General features: G+C 56.8%; 2 protein-coding genes and 1 long non-coding RNA gene across 6 annotated transcripts in view; 2 read left to right on the top strand and 1 right to left on the bottom strand.

The window, feature by feature from the left end:
* Window positions 1-2220, bottom strand: part of LOC121105051 — a 5209-nt gene extending 2989 nt beyond the window's left edge. The window contains exon 1 of the long non-coding RNA XR_005837495.1: window positions 1962-2220. This is a non-coding gene — a long non-coding RNA (uncharacterized LOC121105051). The remainder of the gene's footprint in view (window positions 1-1961) is intronic.
* LOC103667388 (Rab interacting lysosomal protein) overlaps window positions 1-3400 on the top strand; it is an 8460-nt gene extending 5060 nt beyond the window's left edge. The window contains exons 2-10 of one of the 3 annotated variants that reach the window (XM_040641138.1): window positions 7-219; window positions 294-387; window positions 472-578; window positions 670-903; window positions 1189-1334; window positions 1726-1848; window positions 2547-2630; window positions 2902-2988; window positions 3020-3400. In XM_040641138.1, coding sequence (XP_040497072.1) covers window positions 7-219; window positions 294-387; window positions 472-578; window positions 670-903; window positions 1189-1334; window positions 1726-1848; window positions 2547-2630; window positions 2902-2988; window positions 3020-3110 — 1179 coding nt within the window. In that variant the 3' untranslated portion in view covers window positions 3111-3400. Of the gene's footprint in view, window positions 1-6; window positions 220-293; window positions 388-471; window positions 579-669; window positions 904-1188; window positions 1335-1725; window positions 1849-2546 lie in introns of all 3 variants that reach the window. The other 2 variants (XM_040641137.1, XM_040641136.1) reach the window with 2 other exon arrangements.
* Window positions 3401-3789: 389 nt separating this feature from the next.
* Window positions 3790-17527, top strand: SCARF1 (scavenger receptor class F member 1). 2 transcript variants are annotated; one of them, XM_040641135.1, is made up of 11 exons: window positions 3790-3974; window positions 4294-4355; window positions 4604-4705; window positions 5577-6102; window positions 7975-8193; window positions 8621-8749; window positions 9536-9639; window positions 12478-12598; window positions 13975-14096; window positions 14218-14324; window positions 14952-15483. In XM_040641135.1, the coding sequence occupies exons 1-11, from the start codon at window positions 3877-3879 to the stop codon at window positions 15339-15341; spliced, it is 1980 nt and encodes a 659-aa protein (XP_040497069.1). In that variant the 5' UTR covers window positions 3790-3876; the 3' UTR covers window positions 15342-15483. The 2 variants fall into 2 exon arrangements, with proteins under 2 accessions (XP_040497069.1, XP_040497068.1); XM_040641134.1 differs by having other exon boundaries at window positions 3804-3974; window positions 14181-14324; window positions 14952-17527.
* Window positions 17528-17809: the final 282 nt, after the last annotated feature.

Here is a 17809-nt window from a genome sequence, read left to right as displayed (position 1 = left end):
AGGAAGGCAGTGCCTGGGGTGCACAGCTGCGGACCTCGAGTGGCCCCGGGGTCAGGGACGGCCGCAGAGCTCGTGTACCATCTAGCCGGGGCCCTGGGCACGGAGCTAAAGGAGCTGGCGCGGCGCTTCGGGCCGGAGGCGGCGGCCAGGCTGGTGCCGCTCGTGGTGCGGACGCTGGAGCTTCTGGAAAAGGCTGCCGTGGGGCCGGACCCAGACTCAGTGAGTCACCGCCCTTTCCCCTGGCCCCCCGCAGGGCTGGTGGGAGCCTAGCCCTCACAGCCTGGCCTCCCCAGCTGCAGGTGTCAGCGCAGCAGGCCGAAGCGGAGCTGCGGCGGCTGCGGGAGGAGAACGAGCGCCTCCGCAGAGAGCTGCGCTCTGGGCCGCAGGGTGAGTGCGGGCACCGCCAAGGGGCGGGCCGCGCCGGCTCAGGGCCTCCTCCCCAGGCCTCCGCTAACAACGCCCCTTCCTCAGAGGAGCGCGCTCTCCTGAGGCAGCTCAAGGAGGTCACCGACCGCCAGCGGGACGAGCTCCGCGCGCACAACCGAGACCTGCTGCAGAGGAGCCAGGAGACCGAGGCGGTGAGGGCGGGGCGGGGCGACGGGCGTGAGGCGGGGTTCCCCACCCCACCCATCGACGCCCCGCCTACCTCCCCTTTTGCTCCGCCCTCAGCTGCAGGAGCAGCTGCAGCGCCTCCTACTGGTGAATGCGGAGCTGCGGCACAAGCTGGCCGCGGTAGAAGCCCAGCTGCGCGCCGCGAGGGACCGCGAGAGCGAGCGGGAGCTACCGCGCCAGGGGGTCGTGGAGCTGGCGCGGGACCAGGCCGGAGGGGCCGGGTACGAACAGAGGCAGGAGCCCGAGCGGGCCGCCGCCGACGCAGGAGCCCCGGGGACCCCTGAGGACCCGGTGAGGGCCCATCACAGTACTCACAGGTCCGGTGCTTGCTGGGCCCTCGCGGAGGGTTTGCTGTGCTGCGCAGCAGGTCCACCGGGAAGGGGGGAGGCGGCACACAGTGCGCGGCCCTGGCCGGCCCCTGCTCCCACGCTCAGCAGAGCACTGATCTGCCATCTGTTGCAGCGCCCTCAGCTCCCAAGTCTCGCTGCCTGTCACTTGCCCTAGTATTCCTGTGATGGCGCGGGCGCAGGGGAGCGCCGTAGACGCACCCCTCTGACCAAGCCTGTCCTCCTGCAGGCGGGTGCCCTGCAGCAGCCAGGGCGCCCCTCCAAGGCAGGGCAGTGCAGCTTCAGTCGAGAGGAGCTTGAGCAGATCCTTCAGGAGCGGAATGAGCTCAAAGCCAACGTGTTCCTGCTGAAGGAGGAGTTGGCCTACTTCCAGCGGTGAGGGCGGTGGGCAGGCGGTGGGCAGGCGTTGGGAGGCTCAGGGGCTCCGCTCACACCTATTCCTGGGCCTCAAGTCACCAGCGTCATTCTTTGGTTCACTGATCTATCTACAGTGACATGGGCCAGGCACTGTGCTGGACACTGGGAGGACATGAATCACACGGCCCTGCCTTCCCTGAACCTCTTCCATATGGGGGAGGAAGTAGTACAAAAAGTCACAGCAGGGGTCAGAGAAAGATTCCAGGAGGGGGCAACACCTAAGCTAAGTCTGAGGGGTGTTAGCATGGCAGAGTGTTTCAAAAAGGGGGAACAGCATGCACCGGTACTTGGGAGGAGACCCGCTGTTGGCGTCCCTACTGGGTACTCTGCCCTTTTCCCTCCTCTGTAGGGAGCTGCTCACAGACCACCGGGTCCCTGGGCTGCTGGTTGAGGCCATGAAGGTGGCTGTCAAGAAGCAGCGGAAGAAGATCAAGGCCAAGATGTTAGGGATCCCAGAGGAAGCGGAGAGCAGGTAAGTCCCTGCCTCCATTCCCACTGAGCCGCCCTCCCTTGCTCTTTCCGCTGAGCCTGATGACCGAGCCTGGTCAGCTCTAACCCAGCCTAATCACCCCCTGAGTTTACCACCTTAGCCTCATCATTCCCTGAACATGTCACCTAGCCTGGTCACTTCTTAAACCTCCTGACCTGGCCTGGTCACCCTGAGCCTGCTGCCCAGGCTACCCTGCTGAGCCTGCCACTCCGGCCTGGTCACCCCTGAGCCTGCCACTCCGGCCTGCTGCCCAGGCTACCCTGCTGAGCCTGCCACTCCGGCCTGGTCACCCCCTGAGCCTGCTGTCCAGCCTGCCACCCCTCTCTCTGGATCGCGCTGCTCCGACTTGCCATGCTCACTNNCTGAAGAAATCTGGTAATGCTGCTTCTCCACGTTAGTTTTTCAGTTTCCTCTCTTGGCCGAATCTGTTCTCAGAAGGTTAAGAAGGTAATTACAGCCACATCAGGGCCTGCTGTGAAGCTATAAACTAAAAGCCTTAAGATGTCCTTCATCTCCCTAGCACCTCCTTCTCTCCAGCCTTGAGGGTCCCGTAGTCACTCTGTCCTCCCCTGGCTGTTCCCGGATATTGTGCAGAAGGCTGGACACAGCTGGACTCCCGTTGTCCCCCAGGGCCTTGATAAATGACCCCCACATCTCCCCTCTCCTCTTCTCTGCCTCAGTGACGATGAAGACAGCTCATGGCTCCTGCTCTCCTGTGATAAGGGAGCTCACCCTCCACCCACTGAGTCCAGAATACAGAGTTTGTATGTTGGGGGAAGAGGAAGGGCAAAGGTTGTGGGTGTGAAGGAGGGGCCCCACCTTTGTTCTTCTCCCCTTGCCTGCTCCACTGACATTCATCTTGCTGTCATTAGCTCTAAGCATGCCCCTCCCTCCATTGGTCCTGGTCCCTTTGTCTCCTCAGTACCTCATGCTGCCCTTTCTTCCTATTGTAACCCCTTTTCCCACCACTCCCTGAGCCCATAGCCTTGACCTCTCTGGCATCCAAGCTGAAATGCCTCTTGGTTCTCCCCCCAGCTTTGGCCTGTCCTATGAGGGTGACACGGAGGCCCCCAAAGAGCAGACCAGCAGCATGGCTCCCAGTGAGCTAGGGGGAGAAGAGGAGGCCCCACAGCAACCCCACGTGGAGCCTGGGGGCAGCCCCACAGGCCTCAGCTCCTGACGGGCTCTGCTCTGCACTTGGTGAACACCTCGGTCTGGGGGTCTCAGCTGCCCCAGAGACCTGACTTCGGAATCTCGCTATGGGCGGCTGTGTGGCCTCACATGAAGACAGGGCTCCCTACTTCTCGGCCCCCCGGGCTCTTTCCCGGTCCTGGCCTGAGCCAGGGCATGAAGACGAGCTCAGCCGACCTTCCTTCCCTGTATCTCTGTGCCAAGCCTCAGGGGCCAGATAAAAGTGCTTCCTCCCGGGGTCTCAGTTTTCCCATCCGTAAAAGAGAGAGCTAACTACCTACCTCCCATGGGGTTGTGAGAACGGCCTAAGCTACTGTAATAAAGCAGCTGCCCGTGATCCCCAGAAACGGCTCCGTGTCTGTGTGTCAGTGGTCTGCCCCCACCTGGCTCTGCCAGGACCAAGGGCAGGCTGTGGTTTCCTCACAGGGTCTTGTTGGTTGTTTGTGGGTGGGGAGCTTCTCCCAGCTGGGGCCTCACTTGCATAGTATGACCTAATGGAAAGACGTGGCTCCTGCTCTCACCGCACACCCTTGCCTGTCCCCGTATCCTGGGACTTGCAGCTTCATCTTCCAGCCCCCTCCAGACTGAGACCGGCCCCTAAAGTCCCCACTCAGCCTTCACCACGGCCTTCCCTTCCTTTTCATTTCTCTGGTGTCTGGTCTTCCCAGCACCCACCCACCCGCCCTCTCAGGGAGGTGCCTCATGGCAGCCCGCCCCTTCACACTGGTTTCCTCAGGAAAGGCCTTGGAAGGAAGCAGGGAGGGGGTTGGGAGCTGTGGGGGCCAGACTAACCCAAGCCCTCCGTCTGGACTGGCCGCCATGGGCCTGAGGCTGCTCCCACTGTTGCTGCTCTGGACACAGGGGACCCAGGGGTCCAAGCTGGACCCCAATGGGCAGCATGTCTGCATGGCCAGCAGGTGGGTCTTTGTGGGAATCTAATGTGGGGCGGGGGGTGGCTGAACTGGTGTTGAGGCATTGCCAGGAAGGAGGACATGAGGGAAGAGGCCATGGGGCTGAAGGGAAGGGGGCCTGGGGACAGCCTGGAGGGTGGTGGATAGTCAAGGCCGAAGGTGGGAGGACCAGGGAAGGAAAGGGACGGGATTAGGGACACTGGGGCTGTGACTCTTGGCTAGGCCTGCCTGACGGGGCTGAGGCAGCCTCCCACATCTCAGCCAGAGGCAGTGATCCACCTGCGGAGCCAGTCTGTCCCCCGGCTGACCCCTCTCTGCCCCACAGCCCCTCTGCTGAGCTCCAGTGCTGCCCAGGCTGGAGGCAGAAAGATCAAGAATGCACTATCCGTGAGTAGCCAGAATGGATCCCCACCCGAGAAGAAATGAAGACGTAGCCCAGTGACCCTTCCTTCCTCTCCTCCTTGGGCCTATTTCCCCTCCTGAGCCCTAGAGCTAGAGTCCATCCTGACACACACCCCCAGCCCTGAGGGAATGGCCCTGAGAGGGCCAGGGTGCTGGGAGCCAGTGAGAGGGGCAGAGTGTCCCCTGGTTGGGCCATGCCACTGTCCTTTCCACCTGGGTGGGATGTTTTTCAGCTATCTGTGAGGGGCTAGATGCCTGCCGGGAAGATGAAGTATGTGTGAAACCAGGCCTCTGTCGATGCAAACCTGGATTCTTCGGGGCCCAGTGCAATTCCCGTGAGTCCTAGTTTCACCTGGAGGATGAAGTTGCTAGGCAGAACCCGGGAGGGGGATGCAAAGCAGGTAGAAATGTGCTCTTACAACAGCAGGGCCAGAATACCTCCAAGCTTTATTGAGGAAATTGAGGCCCAGAGTCGGGAAGTGCCGCATTCCTGGAAGATGCCCTGAGTCATCTGGGTTTTACCCAGATCCACAAAGCCCTACCCACAGTTTCAGTTTTGTGCCCTTCACCGTCACATTCAACTTCTCAGAAAAGACGCTGGTTATCCCTGTTAATTGCAAAATGGGCACATTCTCAGTCTCCCTCACATGCACTTTATACATCTGTGGAGGGTGGAAGGAGACCCCCGGTTGGGCTCTCTGTCCTCTGGTAGAAAGAGGGGCATGGGAAAGGGTTTGGTGGGCAGGATGGCCAGAGAGCAGGAATCAGGGCTGAGAGGAGACACTAGGGGCAAATGTGGCTTCCCTTGTGACTCTCACGGTCAGCATCTGGGCCGAGGTGGACACTCAGGACGCCCAGTTCACCTCCAGTGGGGTGGGGGTGGGGAGTGGGGGGATGGGCATGAGAGAGAGGACTTCTGTGTGACTCTGGGCAAAGCGTCTCCCACTCAGGAACTTGAAGTGTGTTCTCGCGTAGGAAGTAGGAAGCTGGGCCACTGCAAAGGGTTTTTGTAGTTGGGAGTAACAGGCAGGAAGTGAGCAGTGCCCCAGGAGGTTAGGCTGCCAGACGTTCAAGGGTCTGTCTCTGGTTGTTGGGGGTGGGCCTGGCGCCCCTCTTCCTTATGGAAGGGGGCGCGAGGCGGAGATCCATGCCTGGCCCTGAGCCCTCTGACCCCCTTCCGTTCCCCACCCCACCCCATCTCTGCAGGCTGCCCGGGCCAGTACTGGGGCCCCGATTGCCGTGAGATCTGTGCCTGCCACCCACACGGCCAGTGCGAGCCGGCCACGGGCGTGTGCCACTGCCAAGCGGACCGCTGGGGCGGCCGCTGCGAGTTCGCGTGCGCCTGCGGCCCCCACGGGCGTTGCGACCCCGCGACGGGCGCGTGCCGCTGCGAGCCTGGCTGGTGGTCGTCCACTTGCCGCCGTCCGTGCCAGTGTAACCCGGCGGCGGCGCGCTGCGATCAAACGGACGGCTCCTGCCGCTGCGAGCCGGGCTGGTGGGGCCGCCGCTGCAGCTTCCGCTGCGCCTGCCACGGCTCGCCGTGCGCGCAGGAGACGGGCCGCTGCGCCTGCCGGCCGGGCTGGTGGGGCCCCGAGTGCCGGCAGCAGTGCGAGTGCGTGCGCGGCCGCTGCAGCGCCGCCTCCGGCCAGTGCGCCTGCCCGCCGGGCTTCCGCGGCGCGCGCTGCGAGCTGCCCTGCCGCGCCGGCAGCTACGGGCCTCACTGCCGCGACAGGTGAGCGCGCGCCGCCGGGCTGCGGCGAGCGGGCCGCGGGGCGCGACGAGGAGCCCCTCCCCGCGCAGGAGCGGCCGGGGGAGGGGCCGCAGCGGTGGGGGGCGGGGCAGGAGCTAGAGCGGGGAGGGAGGGCGCAGCAGCCGAAGGGAAGGCGGAGGATGAGCGGGGCAGAGGCGGGGGCGCGGGGAAAACGTGGTGAGGTGCTCTCCGCAAAGACAGCCGAGGACGGGATGAAAGGGGGAGAAGGACCCTCGATGCCCTAGGTCCAGCCTCGCCCACCCCTTCGTCCGGTTACTCGTAAACAATAGTAGTGCCAGCAAGCTATACTTAGATGAATCGCGTGACAAAACGATGGCGGGGGGGCCTGGGTGGTTCAGTCGGTTAAGCGTCTGCCTTCGACTCAGGTCGTGATTCCAGGGTCCTGGGGTCCAGTCCAGCATGGGGCTCCCTCTGCCTGCCGCTTCCCCTGCTCGTGCTCTCTCTCTAGCAAATAAATAAAATCTTAACAAAAAAGCGATTGCAGGGTCCCTTTAAAAGTGGCTTTCAAACTTTGGCCGTCCCACTCACAATAAAAAATGCGTTTGGGGGCGCCTGGCTGACTTCGTAGGTAGAGCGTGCTACTCTTGATCTCAGGGGTCTTGAGTTGGGCGTTGGGCATGGCGCTTACTTAAAACAAAAACAAAACAACAAAAAAATGGCGTTTTACATCCCACCTCTCTCTCTCCATACACTTATCTCTGAGGTAAAAGCTTAACCAGACAACATATACTTATCCTTGCTTCATGTATTATATGTAATATATGTGTATATATCTGTGTGTATTACATATGTGAGATATACACACACACACACTGTAATATTTTCTTTCTTTTCTTTTTTTGGTGCTGGTCTGCTAAATTGATCTTATGAACAAATGAGTCTGATCCAAGCATATGGTTCCAGATAATTATCTGGGGAGAAACTTTTCAAGAAACTTAAAGAATCAATGAGAAACTAAGATAAGGAAAACCTTAGTGGAAAAGTTCCTAGGAGAGCAGATCCTAAGAGTTTTTTCGTCAAAAAGAAAAAAGCCATTTTTTCCCTTTTTTGTACCTGTATGAGATGAGGGATGTTAACTAAATGTGGTCATCATTTCACAATATATGTAAGTCAAGTCATTATACCGTACACCATAAAGTTACACAGTGCAGTATGACACATCTCAAAAAAAAAAAAAAACTGGGGAAAACTTTTGTTAAAGATTTTATTTATTTATTTGAGACAGGGAGAGAGAGCACAAGGTGGGGGGGAGGAGGAGAGGGAGAAGCAGGCTCCCCACTAAGCAGGGAGCCCAATGTGGGGCTCAGTCCCAGGACCTCGAGATCATGGCCTGAGCTGAAGGCAGACGCTTAACCAACTGAGCCACCCAGGCACCCCAAAACTTTTTTTTTAAACATAAGATAAACATGAAATTATAGTGATGAAAACAGGCATGTTTTAATTTTTATGCATTTTCATGTTATGGGATAGGAGATACACTGAATCCCAATCATGCCAGACCTCAGAAATAGCATGGATAGGAGGGTTGAGAGAAGGGGGATAGGAAGGAACACTGGGGAGAAGGTTGGCCAGAGTAACGTGGCTGTTCTGGCTGGGCTGGGAGCTCTTGGTGACCCTGGGATTTTAGGAAGCCCGGGTTCTGGAATGGGAAGTTAGAAGGAGAGGGCTGGAATCCTGCAGAGATCCTCTGTCCAGCCTTTTTGTTGTACAGCATGGGGAAACTGAGGCTCAAACCAGCCTGATGCTCTGGGTGCTCTCCATTGTCCGTGGAGACCTGAGTGGGGACCCCTCTATCCGCTCCTCAGTGCTCCCATGAACTCCTTCTCTTCCCAGCTGTGGCCACTGCAAGCAGAAGGAGCCATGCTCTGCAGACACAGGCAGCTGTGAGTCCTGTGAGCCAGGCTGGAACGGAACCCAGTGCCACCAGCCCTGCCCAGCTGGCACCTTTGGCGAGAGCTGCAGGCAGCTGTGCCCCCACTGCCGGCTTGGGGAGGCCTGTCAGCCAGACACTGGGCACTGTCAGCGCTGTGACCCTGGGTGGCTGGGGCCTAGGTGAGGGGGCCGGCCTGTTCCAGGTGGGGTGCACCTTCCTTCAGGATCCTCATTCCAGCTACTCCCTCTGGGATAGCTGGCCCCTCCCCCAACACACTCATTCACACGGCCTTGGGGCCTGCCTCCTGGTGAAGACTGAGGGAAGAGAGATGGGTGCTGATGAGGCCCTGGGCAGGGTTCTCTTCCGGCTCCTTCACCACTCAGGTACCCCGCTCTCTTCTTCTCCCTCTAGTCATCTGTAGTCTGTTGCCTCGTGGGTTTGGCCCCGGGTTCAAGGCCCTGTTTACACCTGAGCTTCACTGCTGAGGAGTGGACAGTTGGGGCCGAGTCCAGAAGCATGGGGGAAGATGGGTAGGACCCTTTTGTGGGGGGCTCTGCCCTGGCAGGCCTGCCCTGCCCGCCCATTCCAAGTCTCACGTCACCTCAGGTGTGAAGACCCCTGCCCACCCGGCACCTTTGGGAAGGGCTGTGGCTCCGCCTGCCCCACCTGTGTTCAGGGGACCTGCGACGCTGTGACTGGGGAGTGTGTCTGCAACGCTGGCTACTGGGGACCCAGGTGAGGGAACTGGGGCCCTGGCAGGGAGGCAGGGGCCTAGGTCTGGCCTCTGTACAATCTGTTTCCTGAACTTCCCTTCCTGGGCTTCTCCACCTCCCCCACACCCACCGCACGTGCTCCCAACTGCGAAGTTACTCCTGTTGTGCGGTCTGCATCTTCCAGAGGCAGGTCAGAGTGATGCTTAATTTAAAAGGCCTGGCTCCCTAACTAGGTGGAGAAGGTATTGAGAGGTAGGACGCCAACTCCATTGTTGGTTCCTTGAGGTCTTTAGGTGGTAAAACATAATCAAGGTCATTGTCTCCAATGTCAGGTTTTCCACTGTAGGACAGAATGTAGTATCGAATGGAAAGGACCTCATTTTATAGAGGAGAGGACCAAGGCCCAGAGAGTAGGGCAGGGCAGGCTCAGACCTCCAGACCCTGAGGACTTTTCTCTGGATGCTGTTGGCATCTAGCCTATTGCACATTAGTGCTGGACGGGCTAGGGATGGGGATCATGAGAGGTGGATCTTGTCTGAAGATTGTACCCTGGGGGGCTGGGCACCCGGGGGCCGCTTGTGGGTGGCCTCCCTGGAAATGGGCTGAGAGGCCAGGGGATTCTCCCAAACACTGCCAGGGGTACTGAGAATGTGGCTCAGAGGTCAGAGGAGTCTGCGTGGGCATGATCCAGGGAAGTCTCTGTGGCAGGGGGTGGGGAGAAGTGCCCAGAAATCTACCTTCCCCTGTGCCCTGCACACCCTGTCTCTTCTCACCCGGCCTTCAGCCTTTGTCTCTTGTCACCCCATAGCTGCAACACTTCATGCCCATCTGGCTTCCATGGCAACAACTGCTCTGTTCCCTGTGAATGCCCAGAGGGACCCTGCAACCCTGTCTCTGGGGCCTGCCAGTTGGGTAAGGTGGAAAAGAGGGTGCAGGGGCACCTGGGTGGCTCAGTTGGGGGGATAGGAAGGAACACTGGGGAGAAGGTTGGCCAGAGTAACGTGGCTGTTCTGGCTGGGCTGGGAGCTCTTGGTGACCCTGGGATTTTAGGAAGCCCGGGTTCTGGAATGGGAAGTTAGAAGGAGAGGGCTGGAATCCTGCAGAGATCCTCTGTCCAGCCTTTTTGTTGTACAGCATGGGGAAACTGAGGCTCAAACCAGCCTGATGCTCTGGGTGCTCTCCATTGTCCGTGGAGACCTGAGTGGGGACCCCTCTATCCGCTCCTCAGTGCTCCCATGAACTCCTTCTCTTCCCAGCTGTGGCCACTGCAAGCAGAAGGAGCCATGCTCTGCAGACACAGGCAGCTGTGAGTCCTGTGAGCCAGGCTGGAACGGAACCCAGTGCCACCAGCCCTGCCCAGCTGGCACCTTTGGCGAGAGCTGCAGGCAGCTGTGCCCCCACTGCCGGCTTGGGGAGGCCTGTCAGCCAGACACTGGGCACTGTCAGCGCTGTGACCCTGGGTGGCTGGGGCCTAGGTGAGGGGGCCGGCCTGTTCCAGGTGGGGTGCACCTTCCTTCAGGATCCTCATTCCAGCTACTCCCTCTGGGATAGCTGGCCCCTCCCCCAACACACTCATTCACACGGCCTTGGGGCCTGCCTCCTGGTGAAGACTGAGGGAAGAGAGATGGGTGCTGATGAGGCCCTGGGCAGGGTTCTCTTCCGGCTCCTTCACCACTCAGGTACCCCGCTCTCTTCTTCTCCCTCTAGTCATCTGTAGTCTGTTGCCTCGTGGGTTTGGCCCCGGGTTCAAGGCCCTGTTTACACCTGAGCTTCACTGCTGAGGAGTGGACAGTTGGGGCCGAGTCCAGAAGCATGGGGGAAGATGGGTAGGACCCTTTTGTGGGGGGCTCTGCCCTGGCAGGCCTGCCCTGCCCGCCCATTCCAAGTCTCACGTCACCTCAGGTGTGAAGGAAGCTGCCCACCCGGCACCTTTGGGAAGGGCTGTGGCTCCGCCTGCCCCACCTGTGTTCAGGGGACCTGCGACGCTGTGACTGGGGAGAGGGTCTGCAACGCTGGCTACTGGGGACCCAGGTGAGGGAACTGGGGCCCTGGCAGGGAGGCAGGGGCCTAGGTCTGGCCTCTGTACAATCTGTTTCCTGAACTTCCCTTCCTGGGCTTCTCCACCTCCCCCACACCCACCGCACGTGCTCCCAACTGCGAAGTTACTCCTGTTGTGCGGTCTGCATCTTCCAGAGGCAGGGCAGAGTGATGCTTCAGGAAGTTACTCCTGTTGTGCGGTCTGCATCTTCCAGAGGCAGGTCAGAGTGATGCTTAATTTAAAAGGCCTGGCTCCCTAACTAGGTGGAGAAGGTATTGAGAGGTAGGACGCCAACTCCATTGTTGGTTCCTTGAGGTCTTTAGGTGGTAAAACATAATCAAGGTCATTGTCTCCAATGTCAGGTTTTCCACTGTAGGACAGAATGTAGTATCGAATGGAAAGGACCTCATTTTATAGAGGAGAGGACCAAGGCCCAGAGAGTAGGGCAGGGCAGGCTCAGACCTCCAGACCCTGAGGACTTTTCTCTGGATGCTGTTGGCATCTAGCCTATTGCACATTAGTGCTGGACGGGCTAGGGATGGGGATCATGAGAGGTGGATCTTGTCTGAAGATTGTACCCTGGGGGGCTGGGCACCCGGGGGCCGCTTGTGGGTGGCCTCCCTGGAAATGGGCTGAGAGGCCAGGGGATTCTCCCAAACACTGCCAGGGGTACTGAGAATGTGGCTCAGAGGTCAGAGGAGTCTGCGTGGGCATGATCCAGGGAAGTCTCTGTGGCAGGGGGTGGGGAGAAGTGCCCAGAAATCTACCTTCCCCTGTGCCCTGCACACCCTGTCTCTTCTCACCCGGCCTTCAGCCTTTGTCTCTTGTCACCCCATAGCTGCAACACTTCATGCCCATCTGGCTTCCATGGCAACAACTGCTCTGTTCCCTGTGAATGCCCAGAGGGACCCTGCAACCCTGTCTCTGGGGCCTGCCAGTTGGGTAAGGTGGAAAAGAGGGTGCAGGGGCACCTGGGTGGCTCAGTTGGTTAAGCGTCTGCCTTCAGCTCAGGTCATGATCCCAGGGTCCTGGGATCGAGCCCCTGGGCTCTCTGCCCAGCAGGGAGCCTGCTTCTCCCTCTCCTTCTGCCGGCTGCTTCCCGTACTTGTGCTCTCTCTCTCTCTCTGTGTCAAATAAATAAAATCTTTAAAAAGAAGAAAAGGAAGGGAGGGAGGGAGGGCGGGCAGGAGGGAGGAAGGAAGAAAGGAAGGAAGGAAGGAAGGTAGGTAGGTATGTAGGAAGGTGCAGGGGACAGTAACCAGGGAAAGACTGGCCCTTTATGTGGCTCCAGGACCTATCACTTGCCAGGGAGGCTGGGCTCACTTGGGAGGCATTCCCTAGGCCTGAGATCTATATGGTTGCTGTGGGGGTCCCTGAAGATATGACAGCCCCTGCCTCCTGAGAAAGCAGGCTAGCATCCAGATGAGCAGGCAGCTGTCAGCCTGATACACAGGGGATGTGTACCGGGCGTGACAGCTGGGGGCAAGGAACAGACCAGGGACCGTCAGGAGGGGACAGGATAGCAGGGATGCTGCTTGGGGAGAGGGCCTCAAGGCTGAGTAGAGCCTACATCTCTCGGAAAAAGGGGAGGGACCCACAGGTGGAAGATTGTAAGGAGGAGGCAGCTCAGAGCTAGAGACGAGACATGATGTGTGGAAGACATAATGGCCCTGAATATCTGGCCATCCCCCGCTCTCGCCCGCTCTCCCTAGGGCCTCACAGTCAGGACGCAGCCCTCATCGCCGGCGTCCTCGTGCCTCTGCTGCTGCTCTTCCTGGGTATCATCCTCTGTGCCTGCTGCTGCTGGGCCGCCCGGTCGGACCCCAAGGACAGGTGAACTCTGGCCTGCCCCTTCCCACCCCCAGCTCAGGCCAGGGGCTTGGGAGCAGGCTGGCATCTGGTTTCCTTTCAGGGGTGGGGAAGGGCTGGCCTTGTCACACACTTAAATCAGAGGTAATGAGGCAGTTGGCAGTGGCCATGGCCCGGAGACACCAGGTCAGCTGCCTGCCTTCCTTGGAAGCCTTCCGTAGGCGAGTTTCCAATTGCAGGAGTGTGAGCAGTCGGCACCGGGCACCGGGCTGGGGAAACTCAAACCTGCAGCGCGTGGCTGAGGCTTTATTAACAGGGACCAGAGGAGGAAGGCAGGGAAGGCAGAAGCAGCCGGGCAATGCTGGGCAAGGGGGGCAAGAGACGAGGCCTCGATGCGTCCGCACTTCCCGAAAGGAGAGTGACATAATATCTGAGCAGTGGCCTATCAGAGACGGCGGCTTTCTGAGAAAAGAAGATCAGGGAAGGGTTAGGGCGGCTTGCTGGGGGGTGGGGGCTGCGCCCCGCAGGGGAACGTTGTCTGCACAGAGCTTTCCTCCTTTACAAAATCTCTTCACATGTCTTGGTTCCTTGGGGACTCGCTGCAGCAAGAGTTTCAGAGCAGGGAATATGGGGCAGGAGGGTCAGCATTCTCAGTTCACAGAGGAGGACGCAGAGGCCTCAGGTGACCCAGCCTGTCACTGGCACGCACAAAGTCCATGCTCTGTTTTTCTGGATTCTCTGTCTGGTGCTCTCTTACTAGTTCATGCACTAATCCCTGACATCCCCGTCTGTGCTGTGGGGTATTCGCCCATGACAGACCCAGTAGCCCCTCCCTGGGGCACAGAGCCTGGGGGTGGGGAAGAAGGCCTTCACTCGAGGATGGAAACGGACAAAGGCTGTCAGAGGAATGGTAACAGTGAAGCCCTGGCTTCCAGCTTGGGTGTGGGGTCAAGGGCGGGCTTCCTGGAGGCAGTGGCACTTCCAGAAATGTAGCTGAGCTGGGACTAGCCAGGGTGATAATAACACAAAGCTGCATTTGGGGGAACCCCACCGGGTGCCTGGCACTAGGCTGGGTCCTGACAAAAGGTCTGCTAGATAGGCATTGTCCCCACTTGACAGATGAGCAAACTGAGGCCCGACAGGTGAAGCCTGAACCAGAGCTGCTACCCAGGTCTATTTGACTTTTGAAGCTCTGCTGCCCTCTGTGGCAGGTCTGGATCTCAGGCTCAATAGTTTGGATTTTACTCCGTGGTCCAAGGGAACCCCTGAAGTACACATTCTGCCACCCTGCCTCTCTCACACTAACCCCAGGACCACGACGGTCCTGGCCCTTTTCTGCTGCCCCCACCCTGCCCCCACCAGTGGTCACATGCACCGACTCCCCCCTCCCATACCCTCAGGCCAGCAAGGGATGGAGCAGCTGTGTCCAGGATGAAGCTGCAGGTCTGGGGGGCACTGAGCAGCCTGGGCTCGGCGCTCCCCTGTGGTTCCTTCAGCAGCCACAAGCTTCCCTGGGTGACAGGTCAGTGTGGGTGCTGAAGGGCAGGGGCTGGGACGGGCCAAGGTCTTCCACGGAGCTCTGCATCTGACCCGGAGCCCTCTGCAGTCTCACACCACGACCCGGAGATCCCCTTCAACCACAGCTTCATCGAGCCGCCCTCTGCGGGCTGGGCCTCAGACGACTCCTTCTCTTCTGATCCCGAGTCTGGAGAGGACGAGAGCCCTGCCTACTGCGTGCCACCCCAAGAAGGTAGCCCCCCAACAGCCCGCTCGGCCCCGAGCAGCCCTGCCTGCTACCACTTCTTTATTCCTTCAGCAAACATGTACAAGTGCCCATTCGAGAGCAGGTCAGTTTCCTAGCTGTGGGACATGGTAAAGAACAAGACAGATTCCCGTCCTCACCAAGCTCGTCGTCTGGCGGGCGGTAACCAGGCACGTGTAGGACAGAGTGATCCGTGCTTTGATGGGGGCTTACAGTCCAGCCATGTCAGGGAAGATGTCTCAGTGTTGGTGATAATGGAGATGAGTCTAGCAGAATCAGGAGTTCACCAAGTGACAGCTAAGAAGGGGTGGGAATGGTGTTTCAGGAAGAGGGAACAGCACACAAAGACCCGAAGGTGAGGGGGCCATGACTTTGTGGCACTGACAGAGTTTTAGCTTAGTTAGGGTGTGGCGTTAGTTCAAGGGGGAAGGGGTGGTGAGAAAAGTGTGTAGAAGGAGTCATGTCCACCTGAATAGGCCCTTCCCCTGCCTCTGTACCCTCAACCTCTTCCTCGCACCATTGATGAGGCTTCCCGGCAGATGCTAAACTGAGTAAACAGGATGGTTTGGGGTGGCCAGCCCAGCTTTGGCCAAGCTCTTCTGTCTCCTCTGCCAGGGATGGTCACTGTGGCCCACGGAGAGTTTCCAGAGGCCAGCGTGGCTGGAGGTCCCATCCCTCCCCCTGAGGACGCCTCCACACCATTTCCCATCCCGCGCACTTCCAGCCTTGCACGGGCCAAGCGGCCCTCAGTCTCCTTTGCTGAAGGCACCAAGTTTGCACCACAGAGTCGCCGAAGCTCAGGGGAGATCTCCAGTCCTCTCCGAAAGCCCAAGAGGCTCTCCAGGGGGGCCCAGCTGGGTCCTGAGAGCCAGGAGGCTGAGGAGTCCACGGGCTCAGAGAAAGCAGAAATGGATGAGACCCTTCCTGGTGCTGCGAGCCCTAGGGATTCAGCCACTGGCCGCCGCCGGCTTCCCCTTGGTGGCCGGACAGTGGCTGAGCGTGTAGAAGCCATTGAAGGCAGTGTTTTGGAGGGCTCTGGCTCTGTGACCACGATCTACATGCTGGCCGGGACACCCCAGTCATCTGAGGGCCCCGTCCGGTCTGTTCTTCGCCGTTTTGGTAGCTTCCAGAAAGGCCAGGCAGAGCCCAAGGTCAAGAGTGCCATCCCTAAGCCTCCACGCCGGGCCCTAAGTCGAAATAAGGGCAGCCCTGGGCTGGCCTCTGGCTCTGCCAGTCAGAGCCCCAGCTTAGCCCCCAGTGATGAGCTCACTAGGCCCTTGGAGTCTGTAGGAACTGGGCCAGAGGAAGTGGCCAGGGGGCTAGGGATCGGCACCACGAGCTCAGGGAGGGCCCAGGAGCTTGCCCCTGAGGGTGGCCCCCAAGAACAGGATCCCCAGAAGCTGGCTGATGAGGAAGGGCAGGAGGAGCCCCAGTATGAGAATGTTGTGCCCATCTCTGGGCCACCAGCACCCTGAGAACCTTGAATTTGGAGAGTGGCAAGCCTATGGATGGGGGGTCGGCGTCTGAACTGCCCCTGGATCAGACTGTGTTTTGCTGGAAAAAGATCTCAGGGCCAGGAAAGACAGACCAGAGCCTCTGCCCTTTCATGGGGAAACGTCAGAGTTGGAGGCCAATTGGCTCTGGGCCCTGGCAGTGCTCTGGGAGTGGTTTGGAAGGCCTGGGCAGAGACCCCATAGGGTGGGGTCAGGAAGGGGAAAGAGATGACTGCAGGGACTTTTTCTCTGTTGTCCTGGACTCTGTTTGCCCCAAAAAGCTATTCTTTTCTTCATTTTCTGAAATGCAAAACAACGTAAATGTTTGATGATAAAAGATTGGTTAAAGAAAGATTGCTTATGATAGGTTCCTAAACAACCATGAAAAATCATGTTGTGTAAGAATATTTAATATGGGAAATATGGGAGACTATGCTATACCGTTAAGTGTAAAGTTTCTCTTTATAAATTTAATTTCCTTTTGCCTCAGGCTACATGTTTAGAATCCTTCCAGTTTGTATTTTGTGATTGTTTTGCAAACTTTTTTTTTTTTTTTGTAAAGGATATATGTGCATAAAAAAGATTTGTGGGAAAGGCATCAAATGGCTTTTTTTTTTTTTTCTGGGAGATGAGATTGTGGCTGATATTTATTTTCTTCTTAAACTTTTGTATTATTTGTAAATTTTCTTTAGTGAACATTCTTTTTACTTTTCTCACTAGGTTTAATTTTTTAAAAAATCATAAAAAACAATGTTCTTTGTTAAAAAATTAAAAAGTACTAACATTACAGACATGTATAAAGTATTTGCCTTTTCCTCAGAGGAGCCTGAGGGACAGGGGAGGGACCAGGCTTACTTGTCACGGAATGTCTTTTGGTCTTGTTGGATTCTTTTCTCACATACTTGAATTACCTGGTCCGGACAGAAACAGCCGCTTCCCCTTCTCTCCCAATGCTCAGAGAATCTTGCAGTTTAGATCCTTCCTTCCAGATGTTTTTCTGGGCACATGAAAACAAAAGATCATATCGTTGTACGATTTGCTTTTTTACTTAACAACATATCCTGGCTATGTTTTCATGTCAGTAAATATAAAGCTACCTCTTTTTATAAAAAATGGCTGCATGGAATGCCATCGTGTGGAAAAAGCAGAGGTTCTTTAAACCATCCCCTACCCGTGGAGATTTGGGTTGTTTCTAATCGTTTTGATACAATACATGGCGCAGTGTACTACTTTGTCCATATTTCTTTTGCACTGTGCACGTTTTTCTGTAGAAGAGATTCCTAGAAGTGGAATTGCTAGGTAATAGGATAAGACATTAAATATTTGGGTACTTACTTCAGATTGTCCTCCAAAAAATTTACATGGTTTTGTATTCTCACAAATGATGACAAGATCTATTTTCCCACACCCAGTCTGATAGGTTGAAATGGTATCTTATTATCTTAGCGTGATAAAAATAATAAAGTGATAACACGCTAAAGCTTCTTAAAAAGTTAAAAGCTTTGTACAGTTAAAAGGTTTTTTTGCTTTTGTTTTTTAACCATCAAAAATTATATCATTAAAATGTGAATTTCTATGAATATTCTAAGGTTGAACTTCTTTTTGTATCTTTAATAATTATTTGTGTTTTTTTTCCTATGAGTTACCTGATTATATTCTTTCCCAATTTTCAATTGAGATGTTCATCTTTTCCTTATTGATTTATAAGTACCTGTGCATATCAAGGATATTAATTCTTTGCCCCATTTGTGATTGGTCATTTAATGCTGTTTATAATTTCTTTCTTCTTTCTTTAGAAATTCTTCTTTAGAAATTTAAATTTTTAATTTAGACAGTCTTTTTTCTTTTTTTTCTTTTTCTTTTGGTGGGCCTCAAAGCAAGGTTTATTGAGTGATGGCAAAGTGACAGTATAAGCTCCTGAGGAGGGACGGGACTGGAGAGGGTTGCAACCGTTGTCTCTAAGTCTAGGGGTTTTTATGG

This window comes from Ursus maritimus, unplaced genomic scaffold, assembly GCF_017311325.1.
Source record: "Ursus maritimus isolate PB19 unplaced genomic scaffold, ASM1731132v1 scaffold_24, whole genome shotgun sequence".
NCBI lineage: Eukaryota > Metazoa > Chordata > Mammalia > Carnivora > Ursidae > Ursus > Ursus maritimus.
The sequence above is the reverse complement of the archived record's forward strand: the minus strand, read 5'-3'. Positions and strand labels throughout refer to the sequence as shown.